We start from the raw sequence: 16052 nt of genomic DNA on the forward strand, positions 1-16052 counted from the left end.
TCCAGTCCTCTTCCATGGTCAAGACACAGTAAAAGCTGCAGCAATGCCAGAACCAGGCCACGTTTCCCAGTAGTCAGGTGTTCATTGGTTGGCCAGCTGCCATAAAGAAAAATGTAAAACAACTGAGCTTTGACTGACTTCTCTCAGTAGAAGTACTAATTATAGTCTCACTTTTCTATCTAACCATATCCTTGTAAGAATTTAATTATCTCTGGGACTTTCCAATTTGGCTGAATTTATCCAGCGTGTTCCAAAATTATGAGTTATGAAAAGAAGTGACAGAAGTACAGTATAATTGCATAAGACTTGTTCCTTGGCAAAACAAGCTAAAAAATGACAGTATTTACAGTTTCCTGGTAGCCAAAATAAATATATTATTAGATTAGATTGGTCTCCAAAATGCATAAAAACTCAAAAGGACCAGCTGTTACAGGCAGACCCGAAACCTTAGAGAATTCATAGACCATGTTTACAAAGAAAAAGAATGCAGGGTCTTGTATATTTGAATACCAAAGTGTCCTTCCTCTGTCTCATTTTCCCTTTTTGGGAATTGCCAGCAAACAATGTTACATCGAGGTAAGCTGAATTCCAGGAGCTAAGGTAAAGAGACAATGTTAAATACCTCTTATTTCACATAAAAATCATTTGTTGTCACGTGAGCCTGGAAAATGACTTGATATAGAGATTTTTTTAAAAAATGTAGCTCACCACTTCAAAATCTCTGTTTTGTCTTCTGCAAATACTCTTTAAACCAAAGTAATAGGCCTGATAGTTTAGCATACAGAGAATAGAACAGGTGTATTTTACTCTAAAAGGGCAATCAAATGTTCATGAGTGACCTCAGTTCCTTTTTGTCAGATGACCTACCAGCAGTGTCTTGGTAAACTGTTATACAAGCAGAGTGGCTTTATCTGGTGTTATGAATTTTGCTCCTGTATGATATTAATAAACTATAATGTGCTGCAGGCTCTAATATAGGCAAGGCAGCTCTGTGCAGAAAGTCAGACATTGTTCACATTCAAATGGTTGTCCTGATACCTGTGAATATACAATATGAGAACACATCCAAAACAACTTCAAAGACATCCCAGATATAATTCCCTATATTATGATTCTTTTCTATTGTTGAATGGTACCCTGTAATGCATAAGTCGCAGTTTTACACTTTTCCTTTAGTTCATCTGGCCTATGCTGACCCAATGACATGTAACAAAATAAAATTATGTTGTGTACAGTTGTTGGATGCAGGACCATGGAAATGGTGATTCCACAAAGTGGGTATTAAACTTCATATTTATAAGGCAACAAGGCTTGAAATATACATGCTAGGTACATGCTGTCTGGTTTTATATTTGGAATAAAATATGAAAAATATCTGTGCCTCTTTCAGATCTTCATTATAGACTAATTAAGACTAGAGGAATCAAGAAATTAATTCACCTTAATATATCTGAAGTGACTATAATAGTATATTCAAGAAGAATATTATAAATGACTATTATTGTTCAAGTTAATATTATTGTTTAGTAATGCCTTGTTATTATTAAAACATATAAGGCGATGGCTTCTCCCGGTGCATGCTTTCTTACCTGGTACCTAAACCCAAAAGAAGGTTTAGGTTCTGTGATGGTACTATCAAGCCTGTATTATAGCGGATTGATTTTTCGGTCAGTAATGCTAGGGCTGAAGATGTTGTGAGTTCTACTTCTCACAGCAATATAAAATAATAATATATTTATTTTGAAATAGAGTAAATTTTCGCTCATTTGAACCAGTGTTAATCACATACACTTTTAATAATATATTTATTTTTTCCTAGGATAATGGTATTAATCTTGTGGATTATGTCGTCATATATTACCTACGCCATTGTGATAAGGTAAAAGATTCATTTGCTGTATCAGTCTCTCCAAAATTAGATTTCTTTAAGAGATTTTAAAAGGATTTGTATTAGCTTTTTAAAAATCTGAACACAGTAGCTCTGATGGAAAAATAAAATCCATTTCTTTTGCTTTCTTATAATAATTGTGGACCTCAGTAGGTCTGAAATTTGCTATAAGTTTTATGATAGGGCTTTGGAAAAACTTTACATTAACTGTGGAACTAACCACTGCAGGCAATTGCCTGTGACTGTTACACATTGGACAGGTGCTCACTCCAGTCCTGCCTTCTTACATCCTGGTTGCTGGAATGTTGTAAATCTTGTTCTGGTGTGGTAATAATGGAAGACAGAAGCATGATTTCTCTCTCATGACAGAATACAAGGACAGGTTGGTATTTCAAGCTAGACGAGTCAGCTGATGGGGGTGGATATAGAGGTTGAAAATGCGGGAAGAGGTGTGGCTGCTGCTTTGAGTGAGTTACATTTGTGAGGCTTTTTGGTAGACATCAGCACTGCCCAAAGTTTTTGGGTGGAAAATTTGAACTATTTCCTTTTAAATGAAAACGTCACTGTTCATTAATTTTAAGTATCTAGTTGCTTATTTTTGAGATTAAGAGGCCTTTACCTAACCTTTGAATCTAAGACGTGTAACTTTTAATGGCCCTATGTCTGCTTGAATGCAAACAATTTTTTCTGGTTTTTTGTTTTGTTTTAATTCTTACATAAAGGTGTTGAATTGTTGAGTTACTAGTCATGAGTATTTTTTCCAGGAGAAAGTAAGTAAAGACTAAAGTAAGTGAAGGCATTTCCCTGCCCATGGCAGGGGGATTGGATTAGATGATCTTCAAAGGTCCCCTTCCAATGCAAACCATTCCATGATTCTGTGATCTTTAAGGCTGGAGGGTCTGTATGTTGGCAGACTGTGGAGCAGCTCCTGTGGCTGAGCTGTAGAGGAGATAAAAAACTAGCAGACATGTGGATCCATAGGTGTTTTCTGTCTTTTCCTTTTTCTTTCTTTTTTTCCTTTTCTTTCTTTTTTCTTTTTCCTTTTTCCCTTTTTTCTTTTTTCTTTTTTCTTTTTTCTTTTTTCTTTTTTCTTTTTTCTTTTTTATTTTTTCTTTTTTCTTTTTCCTTTTTTCTTTTTTCTTTTTTTCTTTTCTTTCTTTTTATTTGATGCAGGGAAATAACATGTCATTACTTCAACCTAAGTACCCATCTTGTAAAAACAAAAGCAACTTTGTCTAGCCTGTATTGTTTCTCAGTTCTCAGGGTACTGACATATGTGTTTTTTCCTCCTTTTTTAATAATGCTGAAGTTAATGCGTTCTAATTCATTTATTTAAATAATTAATATTCCTGCAAACTTTCTAATATACTGTAATTTTACTTCAGGGAATTTTGTAAAACAAAACAGTTTTTCTTCATGGAGAGGAAATAGACAAAATGTAAATGGCATCCATTGTACATTTTCCCCTCCTGAATTTTCATACCTTTATAATAATATAATTATTTTTTCCCTGTTCACAAAAAAATTAGTTCTCCAGCCTATGAGTTTTCCTTTATTATGAATTGAAATCTCTGCACAGATATTTTAAACTCACTAGTATATGCTTATACACAGGAATGTCATATTGATAACATTTATGTACTTGTTAAATTTCCAGTGGAGATATTGCTTTGAACCTTGTAAGGTTGTTTTGGTTTGGTTTGGTTTGGTTTACTTCTGATTTTTTTTTTCTTACTGTGCTAAAAATAAGGTATATACTTAGGAGTTCCATACAGACATTAACCCATGTGATTTATTTAGCTACATAAACCTTCAGCTGTATGTTTTTATCTGTATAAAATACTTCAGGCAATATAGAAATATTGTTTTCAATTTATGCTTATACTGTGTGTATATTTAATGAATCGGGGAAGAGTGAAACCACAAACTTTTGGCATAAGATCACTTGTTGCATTAAAATAGGCATTCGTATTATCTGTTTTTTAAGAACCTTCTAATCCCTTATCTAAACCTCTGTTGATATAAAATGAACTGAAATGCTGTGAGCTCAATGTTGTTTCATAGTTTAAATTGAGCACAGTTTTCTTTACAATATCTAAAAGGAAGCTTCGACCCAGAATGGTCAGGATTTCACCTTTAATGATACAGATGTTGTTTTAGCAAGATTTATTTAAAATATATTATTTTTGCAATAGTGTTTCATAGATTATATTTCGAACAAAGTAATTTATTTCACTGCAAATGCATTCAATTTTCATAGTGGCCTGTTTGTTTGTTTGTTTGTTTATTTAGGAAGCAGGAACAGACAAGAGTATTTTTCCTTTACCAGAACCACAGGATTTTTTCCAGGCCTCCCAAGTTAAGTTTGAAGACCTAATAAAAGACTTAAGGAAACTGAAGAGAGATCTAGAAGGTAACTGGGAACTTTCACATTTGTTCTGCTAACAACAAAGTGCCATTTAAAATGTGACCTTTATAAGGTTTTCTTATTGCTAATTAGGTTTATAGTGTTGATTCATTTAGAGTTTTTACACTGTGGAACAAATTACTCACATAAATTAGAAAGAAAAAAAAAATTCAACCTCATGACTTAATAAAAATGAAAGTAAAGATACTGAAAAGTAATTTTCCCTTTTACAATCTAAAGGCCCCTAAAGAAATCTTTCTGAAATTTTCCTTAGTTATGTGTGAATTTTCCTCTGGCTTCTCCAGAACTGTGTGTTTAACTGTAGATATCTGTTAGTTCCATAACATAAATACTTTCTTCAGTACTTGTATAAAAACAATTTAACAGCTACAAGGAAGAGTTGAATACTATTAATGTAGAAATAAAACACAGCTTGCCAAGGCACAGCAAAGGGAAATGGAAAGCTCCCGTTCAAAATATTTTCACCCTGGGACATAAAATAAACATTTAAAAATGTTTATTATAAAGAGGGGCTCAGAAACCCAACTCATCTATCAATCAAGGTACTGAGTGGAAATAAAGGAGGAAGGATTGCTCTCTAAGTGTTCCAAGCAGTTTCATTTTTATTTTGTGCTTCATAGGACTTTCTAAAATAAATCCAGCAAATGATGACTGAATATTTTAAGCCTGTCTTTTTTGTTAAGGAAAAGTTGCTACTTTTTCTGAAGCAGTTATGCATAGAAAATGGACTTTAGGGAGAGAATCCGCATAAAAGCCTGTAAAAGCTTCTCCATTTACATATACATCTCTGCATCAAGATGGAAGAGTCCTTTTAGAATCAAAGTTGAACGAAATGATTGTTTTTATTTTTTTTTTTTTCAATGTAAGGCAATGAAAACTGTTACAAAATAATTTATCCTTACAGTTAGAGGTTGCTGGGTTAGGTCAGTGCCATCCTTAGGATAGTTTCAAAGGTTAACAGTGGTAGGAAAGTATCAGTTGTTGTTTGTTCGACCCGGGCATAAGTGAGTGCTCTATCTCCTCTCATCGCTTGCCCCTGTAAAACCCTTGGCCTGCCCTCTTTTGGGCTAGTTTGTGCAGAAACATGATCTGTGTTTGATCTTGTACTTTTTCAGCATGTAGTCCTGCTCTCATGCATCTTAGTCTTGCAGGATCTGCAATGAGGCTGTGACATTCACATCATATTTGTTCTACATTGCAGAGTCACAGACAGCAAGTAGGAGAAGCTAAACACTTTAATTAACTCTTAAAATAAAAACTGCAGCTTTCTTGTAATCACTGGTTTCTATTTTAAAAAACAAATTTTCTTAGGTATTTATAGAAAATCTAAAAAAATTGTTAAGTTGAAGTTGTTTTCATGATTTTTCTTTGTAAAGATGTATTTGAAACCCAGCCAAACCAATTAACATATAAAGTTAATGACAGCAAAGATTTGAAACAAAAAATGTTGTGGAAATGTTTTCAGATGTTGGTATTTTATCACTCAGAAATATGCAGCAGAATTCTAACAAGCATTCCTGTGATTAGTTTCTCTTATATTTAAACAAAGAAACAATAACTCCTATAAAAATGTTGTGTCTCTTTCAAACATTCCCTTTCCAGTTTTTTTCTTCAGATAATGCTGTAGTTTATTTTTAAATCAAAATTTTAATTGAAGAGGTTATAATTTTAACACGTACAACAAAGATTTGATGAGTCTCTGTAGTTTATTGTAGCCATTAAAAAGTTGTGGCTGCTGGCAGAATACCAGTGAAAGTCTAAAGCTGAAACAGATGTGAGTAGCAGAAACCAAGTCCAGAGAAGCGTCGGGCCCAGCTATCCAGACAGACGCGGCCCTTCAGATGTAAATAATTTGAACAATATTAACTGGAGCTGCCTGTGTTATAGGGTACATTGGATTTATTTCAGAGTTTGGTTGGCTAAGGTAGTCTTAAACAGATTACCTTGGAAGTGGGATGAGACAAAGTTAATACATCAAAGAGGAGTTTCCTTGTGTGCCATTAGGGAACAAACTAATATTCCTGTTAGTGACTTGGGTTTTTTTCTGAGATTTGTACAGAATGATTAAAAAAAAGATAAAAATAACTTCTTGTGTCTGAAATGGAAATGTTGATAGGCACTTTTCATAATAGTTGTCATTTAGTGTTTAGAAATATTTTTTACTAGTTTATCAAGGCATTGATTTATCTTTCTATCATGGATATTAACATATGAAAGACTGAGTTATCATGAGTGGCATGTCTTAATGTGTAAACCTCTAGTTTGAAATACCTAGACACTGTGGAACCAAAAGTTCAAATCTAGATGAAGCACAAACCCTTTCATCCTTTTCAGATAAACAGATTGAGTTCCATACAATTTACTATTTTGAAGTATTTCAGATTAGACTTTAAAGGGACAGACTAATTTTAATCTAAAGGGATTAGACTGAAGTTGAGCTCAAAAAATTCAAACAAAATTTTGGAGAACCTTAATCCAACAGGTTTTTAACACATATTCCAGAACAGAGTTTGTAATCATGAGCATTTTTGGGTTAAAAAGAATTCTAAACAAAACTATACATTTAATATTGTCTTTTAAGGGGATAGAAGTGCAAAAGAATGCAATATTAGATAGTGAGATGAAAATTTTAGAGTGAAATCTGGTTCCACTTTAAAGTCACAGGAAAAAGATATATTTTCTGTAAGCTCAGGTTTTCGCTCCAGGTCCATATAGTCAGTGTATTTCCAAGGTTTTTAAATATTGCATAATAGCGTAAGAAGATACATTTGTTCATTTAACAGGTATTAGCTTTCCAATTAATCTTTGTATTTATAGAAAAAAAGTTTTTGCTTTGCATCAATTTTTTCAAGTTGTAAAATATCATATTCCTTGTCTGGGGCAATGATTTCCACTTTTTCCTTTCCCTATGACCAAATATGATTTCCCTTCTATTCTGGACAATGCCACTTAATTGGTATTCTTCTGGAATAAGCACAGAATGTTTCAAATATGTAATCATAAGAAGGTTTTTAGAAAGAAAGCCACTTTACCAAAGTATGGTAGAGTTGTATAAGTTTTACCATGAACCTTTTATTCATCTCTCTCCAAAGATGAACAATCTTAATTATTCAAAATTAATTGCATTGTAGATTGTTTCCATCTGTCATACTCATTGCTCTTCTTTGCAATATGGTTTGTAAAATTTTTAAATGGTGCTCCATTAGTGAAAAGAAAGCAATATTAGATTCCTTGTATCATTTACTGTAAATGGTTCGTTATAACTTCTTACTATTCTTGACCTTACCAACTGAAAGAGCAAATATATTTATTGAATAGTTAAAAATGGAAACCAAGGTACGTCCACTCTGAATGCTTTCAAGGGTCACACATTTATTTCTTATAATTAATTAAATTTCCTATGAGACTGTAGCATTCTGATCCCGTAGAAAATCCACAAACCTTTTTCTTTCACCTTCTTCCATGACCACCAGTAATTAGTTGCTATTTTCCTACTAATATTTTTTCAGTAATGTATATAAACTTTAATTTTTTACTAACTTAACTGAGTATATATGAATATATATATAGGTGTTTATACACGTACATACATGAATGAAAGGAAATAATTTAATCTAAAATAGAAACAAGACTTCATTGATTATCTACCTATAATAATCAGTTTGGATTTCAGTACTCCAGGAGACATGGTTTGAAATTGGAAGCTTATAACCTAATTGTTTACAGGTCTGTATCTTGAGTAAGTATATTACTCCCAACTTTTCCACATTTAAGTAGTGGAACTTCGTCAAACCTTCAACTTGTGTCAAATCCATCTTCTAAAATTGTATAACCCTTATAAAAAGATTAAAAGGGAAGGAGGTAAAATTATGCATGAAAAGTTGAGAAATGACAATGTTACATTGGCTATTTTCACATTGCTTTTTGTACAGAAGTATTACAAGTATCTTAAAATCCTAGAGAAATGCAGGTTGTTGGTTGGAAAGTACCTCTGGAGATCCTGTGGTCCAAAGCCTTTGAGCAGGACCAACTTCATATTAGATCAGGGCCTTATCCAGCTCAGTTTTGAATCTAAGGATGGAAATTCCAGCACCTCTCTGGGCACCTGTTCCAGTGCTGAATCACTGGATATTCTTGAATATTCCTTGTCCCTTGTGAGAGTTTCCTATGCTGCAGCTTCTGATTATTGCTTCTTTTTCATTAGATGTACATTTATGAGAAAATTCTGACTCCATCTTCTCTATAGGTATTCATTAGATAGTTATGAAAAACTAGATCCCCAGTTAACTTCCTCTTCACCAGGCTGAACATACCTGGCTTCCTCTGCCACTTCTTCAAGTGCTTCATTTTATTTTCATTCTCATATGGTGGCATGACAATATATATGTATACATATATATATATATATAGATATATATTATTTTTCATATGAACAGATCCAGATCCAGTGCACTGGGTGTGATTAGCATGGTGTTGCCATACCAATACCAGCATCTTAGCTAATTAACCCTGTCTCTTTAGCATGGCTGACTAGACCAGACTCAACTGTTGCATCTACATTGCACCCATTTAGTGCCTCTTCAGAGAGCTCTGTATCACATTACATTGCAAGGTGGCCGTGTGTTACAAAATTAAGAAAAGAATGGAAGAGAATTTAAAAATGAGAAATGAGTGGAAATTCAAAAGGGTCACTCATTCTCAAGTCTTGCAGCCATTGTCACTATAAATAGAGACAAAGAGGAAGCTACAAAAAGAAAAAAAAATTATCGGTTCATTCATTTAAGACTTAAACTCTTTGATTTTTCTGATTTAAATTCCTGAACAACATCTAGTTTTATCAAGGATTATAAGGGAATATATTTACCAATAGGAATATATATGAAAGCAGAAAATTTAGATCGGTATTATTCACAATAGGTTAATTTAAAATTCTTAAATATGTGTGTTCCCATCAGAGCCTTCAAACTGGGTTAAAGGTTTTTACAACAAAATGTCCACTAATTAACTATAAACTGTTTTTTTCTAGAGATTAATTGATGTTTTCAGTTAATGAATTGGGACATTTTCAGGTCTTATTGGATTTCTCTGTAAGCACAGATGGAGAAATTAATTGAATGTGTTATTATTTATTCAGATGGAATTAGGTATTTAGTTCATACATAATAAGGCCTTAGATAAAGTCTATTTTATGAAATAGAGTTTTAGTATAATCATGATGCCATAATTATCAATAAGCAATTATTACAGCATTGAGAGGTTTTATCTGTTGTTTGATTTGCTTTACAGACAGTAAGATTATTGGATTACATAATGAAAATTCTAAATATATCAATTTGAGTGTTAACTTTCTAAATAATTTGTTGGATCAATAGATATTTCTGAGTAAAAGGTGATTGTTTATTCATTACAAGAGCATAGTATTTGCAAAAATATCAAAGGCCTTTTTCTAAAATATTTTCAACCAATTGAAGCCTTAGTATAATTTAAATAAAATGTTTTAAGTCAATTTAAAAGTGGGATTTAGACTTCTGAGTCACATATGTGTTCTAGAAGAATTTTCCCAGCAGGAGCAGAGAAGTTGTATGATACTTTGCAGGAACTAGTCACTTTCATTTTCTTCATGTTAAATATACTTTTAAACTTTAAAATTCACCTTTAAAATTTTGGAGTTACAGGCAAATAGAAATTTGAACTGGGTGGTAGAACATGAGGAGCCAAATAGTTGCATGTGTTATTTCTTTAGACATTAGCATAAACGGAGCACGTTGTTTTGTACGTGGTGACTATTGCTATATTTTTGCACTGTCCAACATTTAGATGATATATTTTGAGGCAGTGCGGAATGGTGTAAGGAAAAGAGCAAAGGAGAGCTTCATACAGGAACAGTTATTTTGTTTTCAAGAGTTGACAAAATTACACTTTTCCTTCTCAGAGTTTTCTGACCTCTTTTTGAATAGTCTCTTGCCTCAGCAGGATGAGATATATTTCAGTTTGTTTTGATTTGGCAAAGATACAATGCAGGCATTAAAAAACATGTTTTGTATATGTGCACTGGATTAAATTTTACGATAAAACTAACATTTTGACAGTGTTCCATTGGTAATATTCGTATGTGAATATATTAAATGGCAATTTTCCTAAGTAAGTGGGTCATTTCTTAAAATTCCATTAGATTTTCTAGTTTGTGATAATAGAGAATAGTATGGAATGGTTTTAATAAGATTCAGAAATGTAATAGAGGAGCAAAGCAATGATGTTTTAGAGGAGTTTATTTCCTGGAAGCAGATGTCTGCATGTGTGCACAAAAGCGAGGGAGAAAGCTTTCTGTTGGTTAAACAATGGCATGCTGTTAATTTTTTCTTTTATATTTTTTTCTTTGGCTAAAGAATCCTTGGAAACTTCTTGTTAAAAATCATTCTGCAAATGTTAAGATTCTGAAACAAATCTTGTAAATTCCACAGTTATGATTTTCTGTGGACTTTTCTGTGTGTTCTTTTATATAAATAAATATATATGTGTGTTAAGCGTTAGTTACGTACCTATGTAGTAACCATCTGGTAGCAGGTACTGTACATCTGGGAACAGGAGGAAGATTGTCCCTATCAATGTGCATGATAGATAATGACTGATGAAGTTTGGAGAGTGTGTAATATTAGCACTGGGAGGAACAGTGACTTCATATTTATGGATCTCATCAGCTTTTCCTCTTTGAGGGAGTATGCAGTAAAAGAAAAGGCAGATTTCTGCTAGAATTGAGGCAGTCACTTACATATTTATTGCCGATGATCAAAGGTTGAAAGTACATTAGTTCAAAAAGTGGGATACAAATTAGTAGTAGTGAGGCTGATTAGCTCGTTGAGAGTCTTCCTGCTAATATTGAACAGTAGTTTATGAATTTACATTATTTTAAATCTAAGCAGGATGCTCTAGCTGAACCAAAGCCATAAATTTGGTAGAAGAATTAATGAGGTGGAACTTTATGATCTGTCTTGTACAGAAAATCAGAGATCCAACAGTACAGAGGGAAACAGGAGACAACTTCTCTGGCCTCTACAATTTCTGCTCCTAAACATAGTGTTTGAGCCATTGCCCAGCAATTCTCTTCTATCTGATCCCTTGTTCAGGACTTTGCAGTTGTGTGTTTGAAAGGTCTTTTTTTTTTCCCTAGCACTGTAAAAATCTTAGCTTATCTGATTAAAGATATTATTATTGCATCTTAAAAATTTTGTTTTCCTCTAAATTACCCAGATAAGACTCTTCAATTTTGAAATACTTTTTTTTTTTTTTTTTTTTTAACTGTTCAGTCAGAAGGGAAATGTTCTGATTTCTCAGTGGGTTCTGCTAGCGCACATTCCTACACTCCTGACAGATCTTAATGATGTGCGGAGGTCTGTATGTTTGGATCTTGACACTAACCCAAAACTTTCTAATAATAATGTCTGCTGGAATTACTTAAGGAATCTTACAAAGACTTGACTGGAAAAGCATGAGGATTTAGTCGTTATATTCATTTATATGTGCTGTTCAGTCCCTTGCAGTCCCTTCTCTGATGAAGGGCACGCTGAATGTAAACTACCATTTCAGAGAGAGTACATTAACCAGAGTCTCAGATATGTTGCTATGGTGTGAAAAATATTTAGTTTTACTAGCAAACTGTGTTCATTTTGTTAAAAGTATTCTTAGGAAACAATCTTAACAGAAAGGTTTTTAAATGATTTATCTAAAATGTTGATACGCTTTGACAAGATGAGGAGCAAAAAAAATTTTTCTTTTAGGTTGGGTGAAACTAATACAGGCCTGACAGTTTGTCTGCATGCCATCGCATGCTGTAAAAGTCCAAAATGTTGTTAAACTTAAAAGAAAGAAACAAAAACCCCTCACAAATCTTGAATCTGAAAGACAAAGCCAGAATCTTTTCAGACTTGTGAGAATTGTCAAGGTGGTTGACTCTCAGCTTCCATTAAAACTCCGTTAGAACAGGTGAACGTTATAGGGTGTTTTGTATGCCACTAATTCAATTATTTCACTTTCCACAGCTTAGAATTTATCACTGAAATGTTTTTCTGTCTCATTTACATGTGACAGCTTAAGCACCTAAGCAGATATTTGTTTCTGTGTGTCAGGAGAAAAATGTATTTCAAATGGACAAAGATCAGACTGTTTGAAGTTTTACTTGTTAGTTTCTATCCTCTGAAATGGCTTTTTAAGAAAGCTGGATTATTAATAAATGAAGAAAATAATTGTGCATAGGAGCACATTTCTTCTAAATTAGCTGAAAAAACTTCACAAAACAGTAACTATGCAAGCGATTAATAGGTTAGAATAGTGTATTTAGTTTTGTGTGTGCTAACACTTTTTTGCATTAAATAGTTGAACTTTATTTAAGATAATAAAAAAGTAACTTGAGAATACAGTATGACCACAATTTCATCCTCTTCTACATTTTTCTCAGAAACTTTTGTCTCAGAAAACATCACACCCCACATCACGGCATTTCCCTCTCTATTTGGTTCAAAGGCGTCTGTGTTAGTCAGCCCAGCTCTGGCTAGGATGTTAGTGCTTGAACCTTTGTGTGTTGCCATCACTGAGATGTGTACTCATTATCAATGTCTGTCCAAAATGCAAATAAAATCTTGTCTCTGAAACTTTTCTGGGTCAGTAGCAGCATAACAACTTGCAGTTAGAAGTTGTCAAAATTCTTATACTGTACTCCAAAGGAATCAAGATAAATCTCTTCCCTTCTCCACATTTATTTAAAATTCTGTCTGAAAAGAAACACTTACTTGCAAGGTTATAAATAAGCACAAGAGCTGTAGATGGCACAGATATAATGGCTTGTAATGGCATACTTGCAGTTCAGTTGCATGAAATAACAAGAGAATATAATTATAGATGGCGCAGATATAATGGCTTGTAATAAAGCTAACGTTTTTATGTGCATACTTGCAGTTAAGTTGCATGAAATAACAAGAGAATATAATTAAATCCACCAACAGTGTCCAACAGGTCAACTTGCATCTTCTGTAACTTTTTGTTTAACTTGAAAAGTTGTTTGCAAGGAAGAAAATGAAATAAAGCGAAACCAAACAAACTAAATAATGAGGAAGTTATATATACACCTGCTGAATAATTTAAATTTATGCATTTTATCTGAAATTTTGTAGATTCTTATTTGGGTATGTAGACCCAAGTAGTGTAACACGCTTCTGAACTGTAAAAAATGGTGGCTCCTCTCATAGGGGGTTATTTAGTGCTACATTGAATTCATTTGTGGTGTGGTTTCAAATCCCCTTTTCTAAAAAAAAAAAAAAAGAAAAAAAAGAATTATAGAAATAGTAACCCTCTTGTCAAATATAAGCCTGCATTCTAACAAGAAAATCAAATAGCAGGCTTGGCAGTATAACCTGCCAGGCTCTGAACAGACAGGAGCCGGGGTGGGGTGCTCAGCAGCTTTCACAATGGTGTAACTCATGGGGATAGTGTCAGTGACAGGTTTATAGGAATTCATGGTGTTGATACTTGGTTTCACTGTCAGGATGATTCCTGTAAATGCTACTCATGGGTTCTGGTGAGTAAATAGTTAGTAATTTACTGTTATCCACATTAAACTATTTCTGGTTTTGCGTTTACTTTAAAAATGGTGCTTAAAAAATTCCAAATCCTGTCTGATTGACACTGAAATGCTCTTTACGTGAAAGTTTGTTTATGGGCAGTGATTCTTTTGACAGATTTACAAGTGTCTGTGGAGTTTTAAAAGACTATTGCCCAATAGGCATTAAGTGAGAGACGTTCTATTTTGTAAATATTTTCACTTATATTGGGGATTTTCAAAGAAGTTTTTGAGCCAAGTACTGCATTAAATCTGAAGACAGTGGCAAAATGATAATCAGCAGTTTCCAGCTTTATTTTAATGTTTTGCTAATGGTTTCCCTTTCTGTGGCCAAGATTTGCCGTGGGTGAAGTATGATGTACATCCAACAATTTGTAAGGGCTTTCAGATACTATTGCACACTCGTATTTTCTCTTTTTGCAATAGCTCATTTAGAAATAAACAATTTTCAAAGTAGCATATTACATTTAATTTCTCTAACATACAATGCATACCAAGAAAATAAACCAAAAGTTAATTACAGTAATGGAGAATTTGCATCAGTTTGAACTCAGTAACACTGAAACAGGTTGTTTATTTTCTCAAATGATTATTTTGGAATGAGATGGCGAGAGGAGAAGTGTACATGTGGTGTGCCAGCTGTCAGATTCCTCAGAATTCCTTCAGATTCTTCAGAATTTGAGAAAGAAGCTTTACAAAAAGAAACTTTTCAGGATTTATTTTAAAGAAGGAATACATAATAGGATCCTTTACCTCAGAATCATTCTAACAAAAACCTTGCTAAAATAGTTTTCTTTTAAAAAGGAAAGGGTTTCTATTGTAGTGAATATGAGAAAAAAAAAAATTAAAAATTCATATAATGCTCCCTCATACATGTTATAGCATTTTTACAAAGAAAATCAAAGCAACTGATGTAACAGGACTTTGCAGTTTAAATTTTTTTATATACTATTTGGCATGACTTAGTAATTTTTAAAAACAATATATTTCAAGTAAATTTTTGAGTAAACAAACAAACAAACAAAAAAAGAACGTATATAACAGGAAGTTCAATGAATGTTAGTTACCAGAAAGCCTTATATTATGTTGTGTAGAACTGAGGCAGGTCATAGAGTTGTATGGTAGCCTGTCACCAGTATTACAAATCTAGGTCGACAAAGACCGGATGAGTTCAATATGTAGAATTACAACTACCATTTTAATCAAAACCTTTGATTTAACCCTTTGTGATAGTTCCACTGGACTGGCCCTTGGCTAGGAGCCAACACAGCTGTTCACCCATTCCCCCCCACCCTCAGGGAATAGGGAAGAGGATTGGGGGGCAAGGGTAAGGAGACTCGTAGGTTGAGATAAGAACAACTTAATAACAGAAATAAAAGAAAACTTAAAATAATTCTGATATTGAAATAGCAGTGATAATACTATCAGTAACAAAATATACAAAAGAGTGACACCCAGTGCAATTGCTCACCACCTGCCGACCAAGCCTGACCCCTTCCCAGGTAACGATCCCGGAGGAGCGACAATCCTGAACTGAAACCGCAATCCTGGAAGAGCGAGAGCCTGAGTGAAAGCCAGAGAGAGCAAGAGAGGAAGAGACCCTCACTGATATACTGGACATGACGGGATATGATATGGAATATCCCACTGGCATATCCAAATGCCAATTTAGCTTATTAATTTAAATATTCCTCACCCTCTTAGATCTTGCACTCATAGACTAACAGAACACAAGGTCCTTCACTTGCAGTGACAAAAATGCAAACACTGGTGTGTTATCAGCGTCTCTCTCACAGCGAGTCCCAGGCTGAAAAGCAAAACACAACACTATTCCAGCTACTGAAAAAGAAACCCAGCTCTGTCCCAGGTAAAAACGAAAATCTTTATTCTATTCCAAGTGTGTCTTTATTTTTATCTGATTCATGATTAATTTGAACACACTTTCACCATTCTTTGTCATATCTATCCCCAGGCAAATTTGATGATGTTCCAAAGTTCTTCAGCCTAAAAGATACATCTGGTTGGTGGTTCTAGCCATCATTTTCTTATGGGTATTGGACAAAGAATCATTATTCTGCATAGGACATTTCATTATTGAAGGGAAGACTGAGACTGGGGTCATTTCA

At 33.6% G+C, this 16052-nt stretch overlaps 1 protein-coding gene across 1 annotated transcript in view; it reads left to right on the forward strand.

Moving 5' to 3' along the window:
* The window catches only part of FMN1 (formin 1), a 143809-nt gene that overhangs the window by 84395 nt on the left and 43362 nt on the right, over positions 1-16052 (forward strand). Inside the window, exons 11-12 of the mRNA XM_010167059.2 lie at positions 1820-1879; positions 4181-4301. Coding sequence (XP_010165361.1) covers positions 1820-1879; positions 4181-4301 — 181 coding nt within the window. The remainder of the gene's footprint in view (positions 1-1819; positions 1880-4180; positions 4302-16052) is intronic.

The sequence above is a fragment of the Antrostomus carolinensis genome, unplaced genomic scaffold (genome assembly GCF_000700745.2).
Source record: "Antrostomus carolinensis isolate BGI_N321 unplaced genomic scaffold, ASM70074v2 scaffold2784, whole genome shotgun sequence".
Taxonomy (NCBI): Eukaryota; Metazoa; Chordata; class Aves; order Caprimulgiformes; family Caprimulgidae; genus Antrostomus; species Antrostomus carolinensis.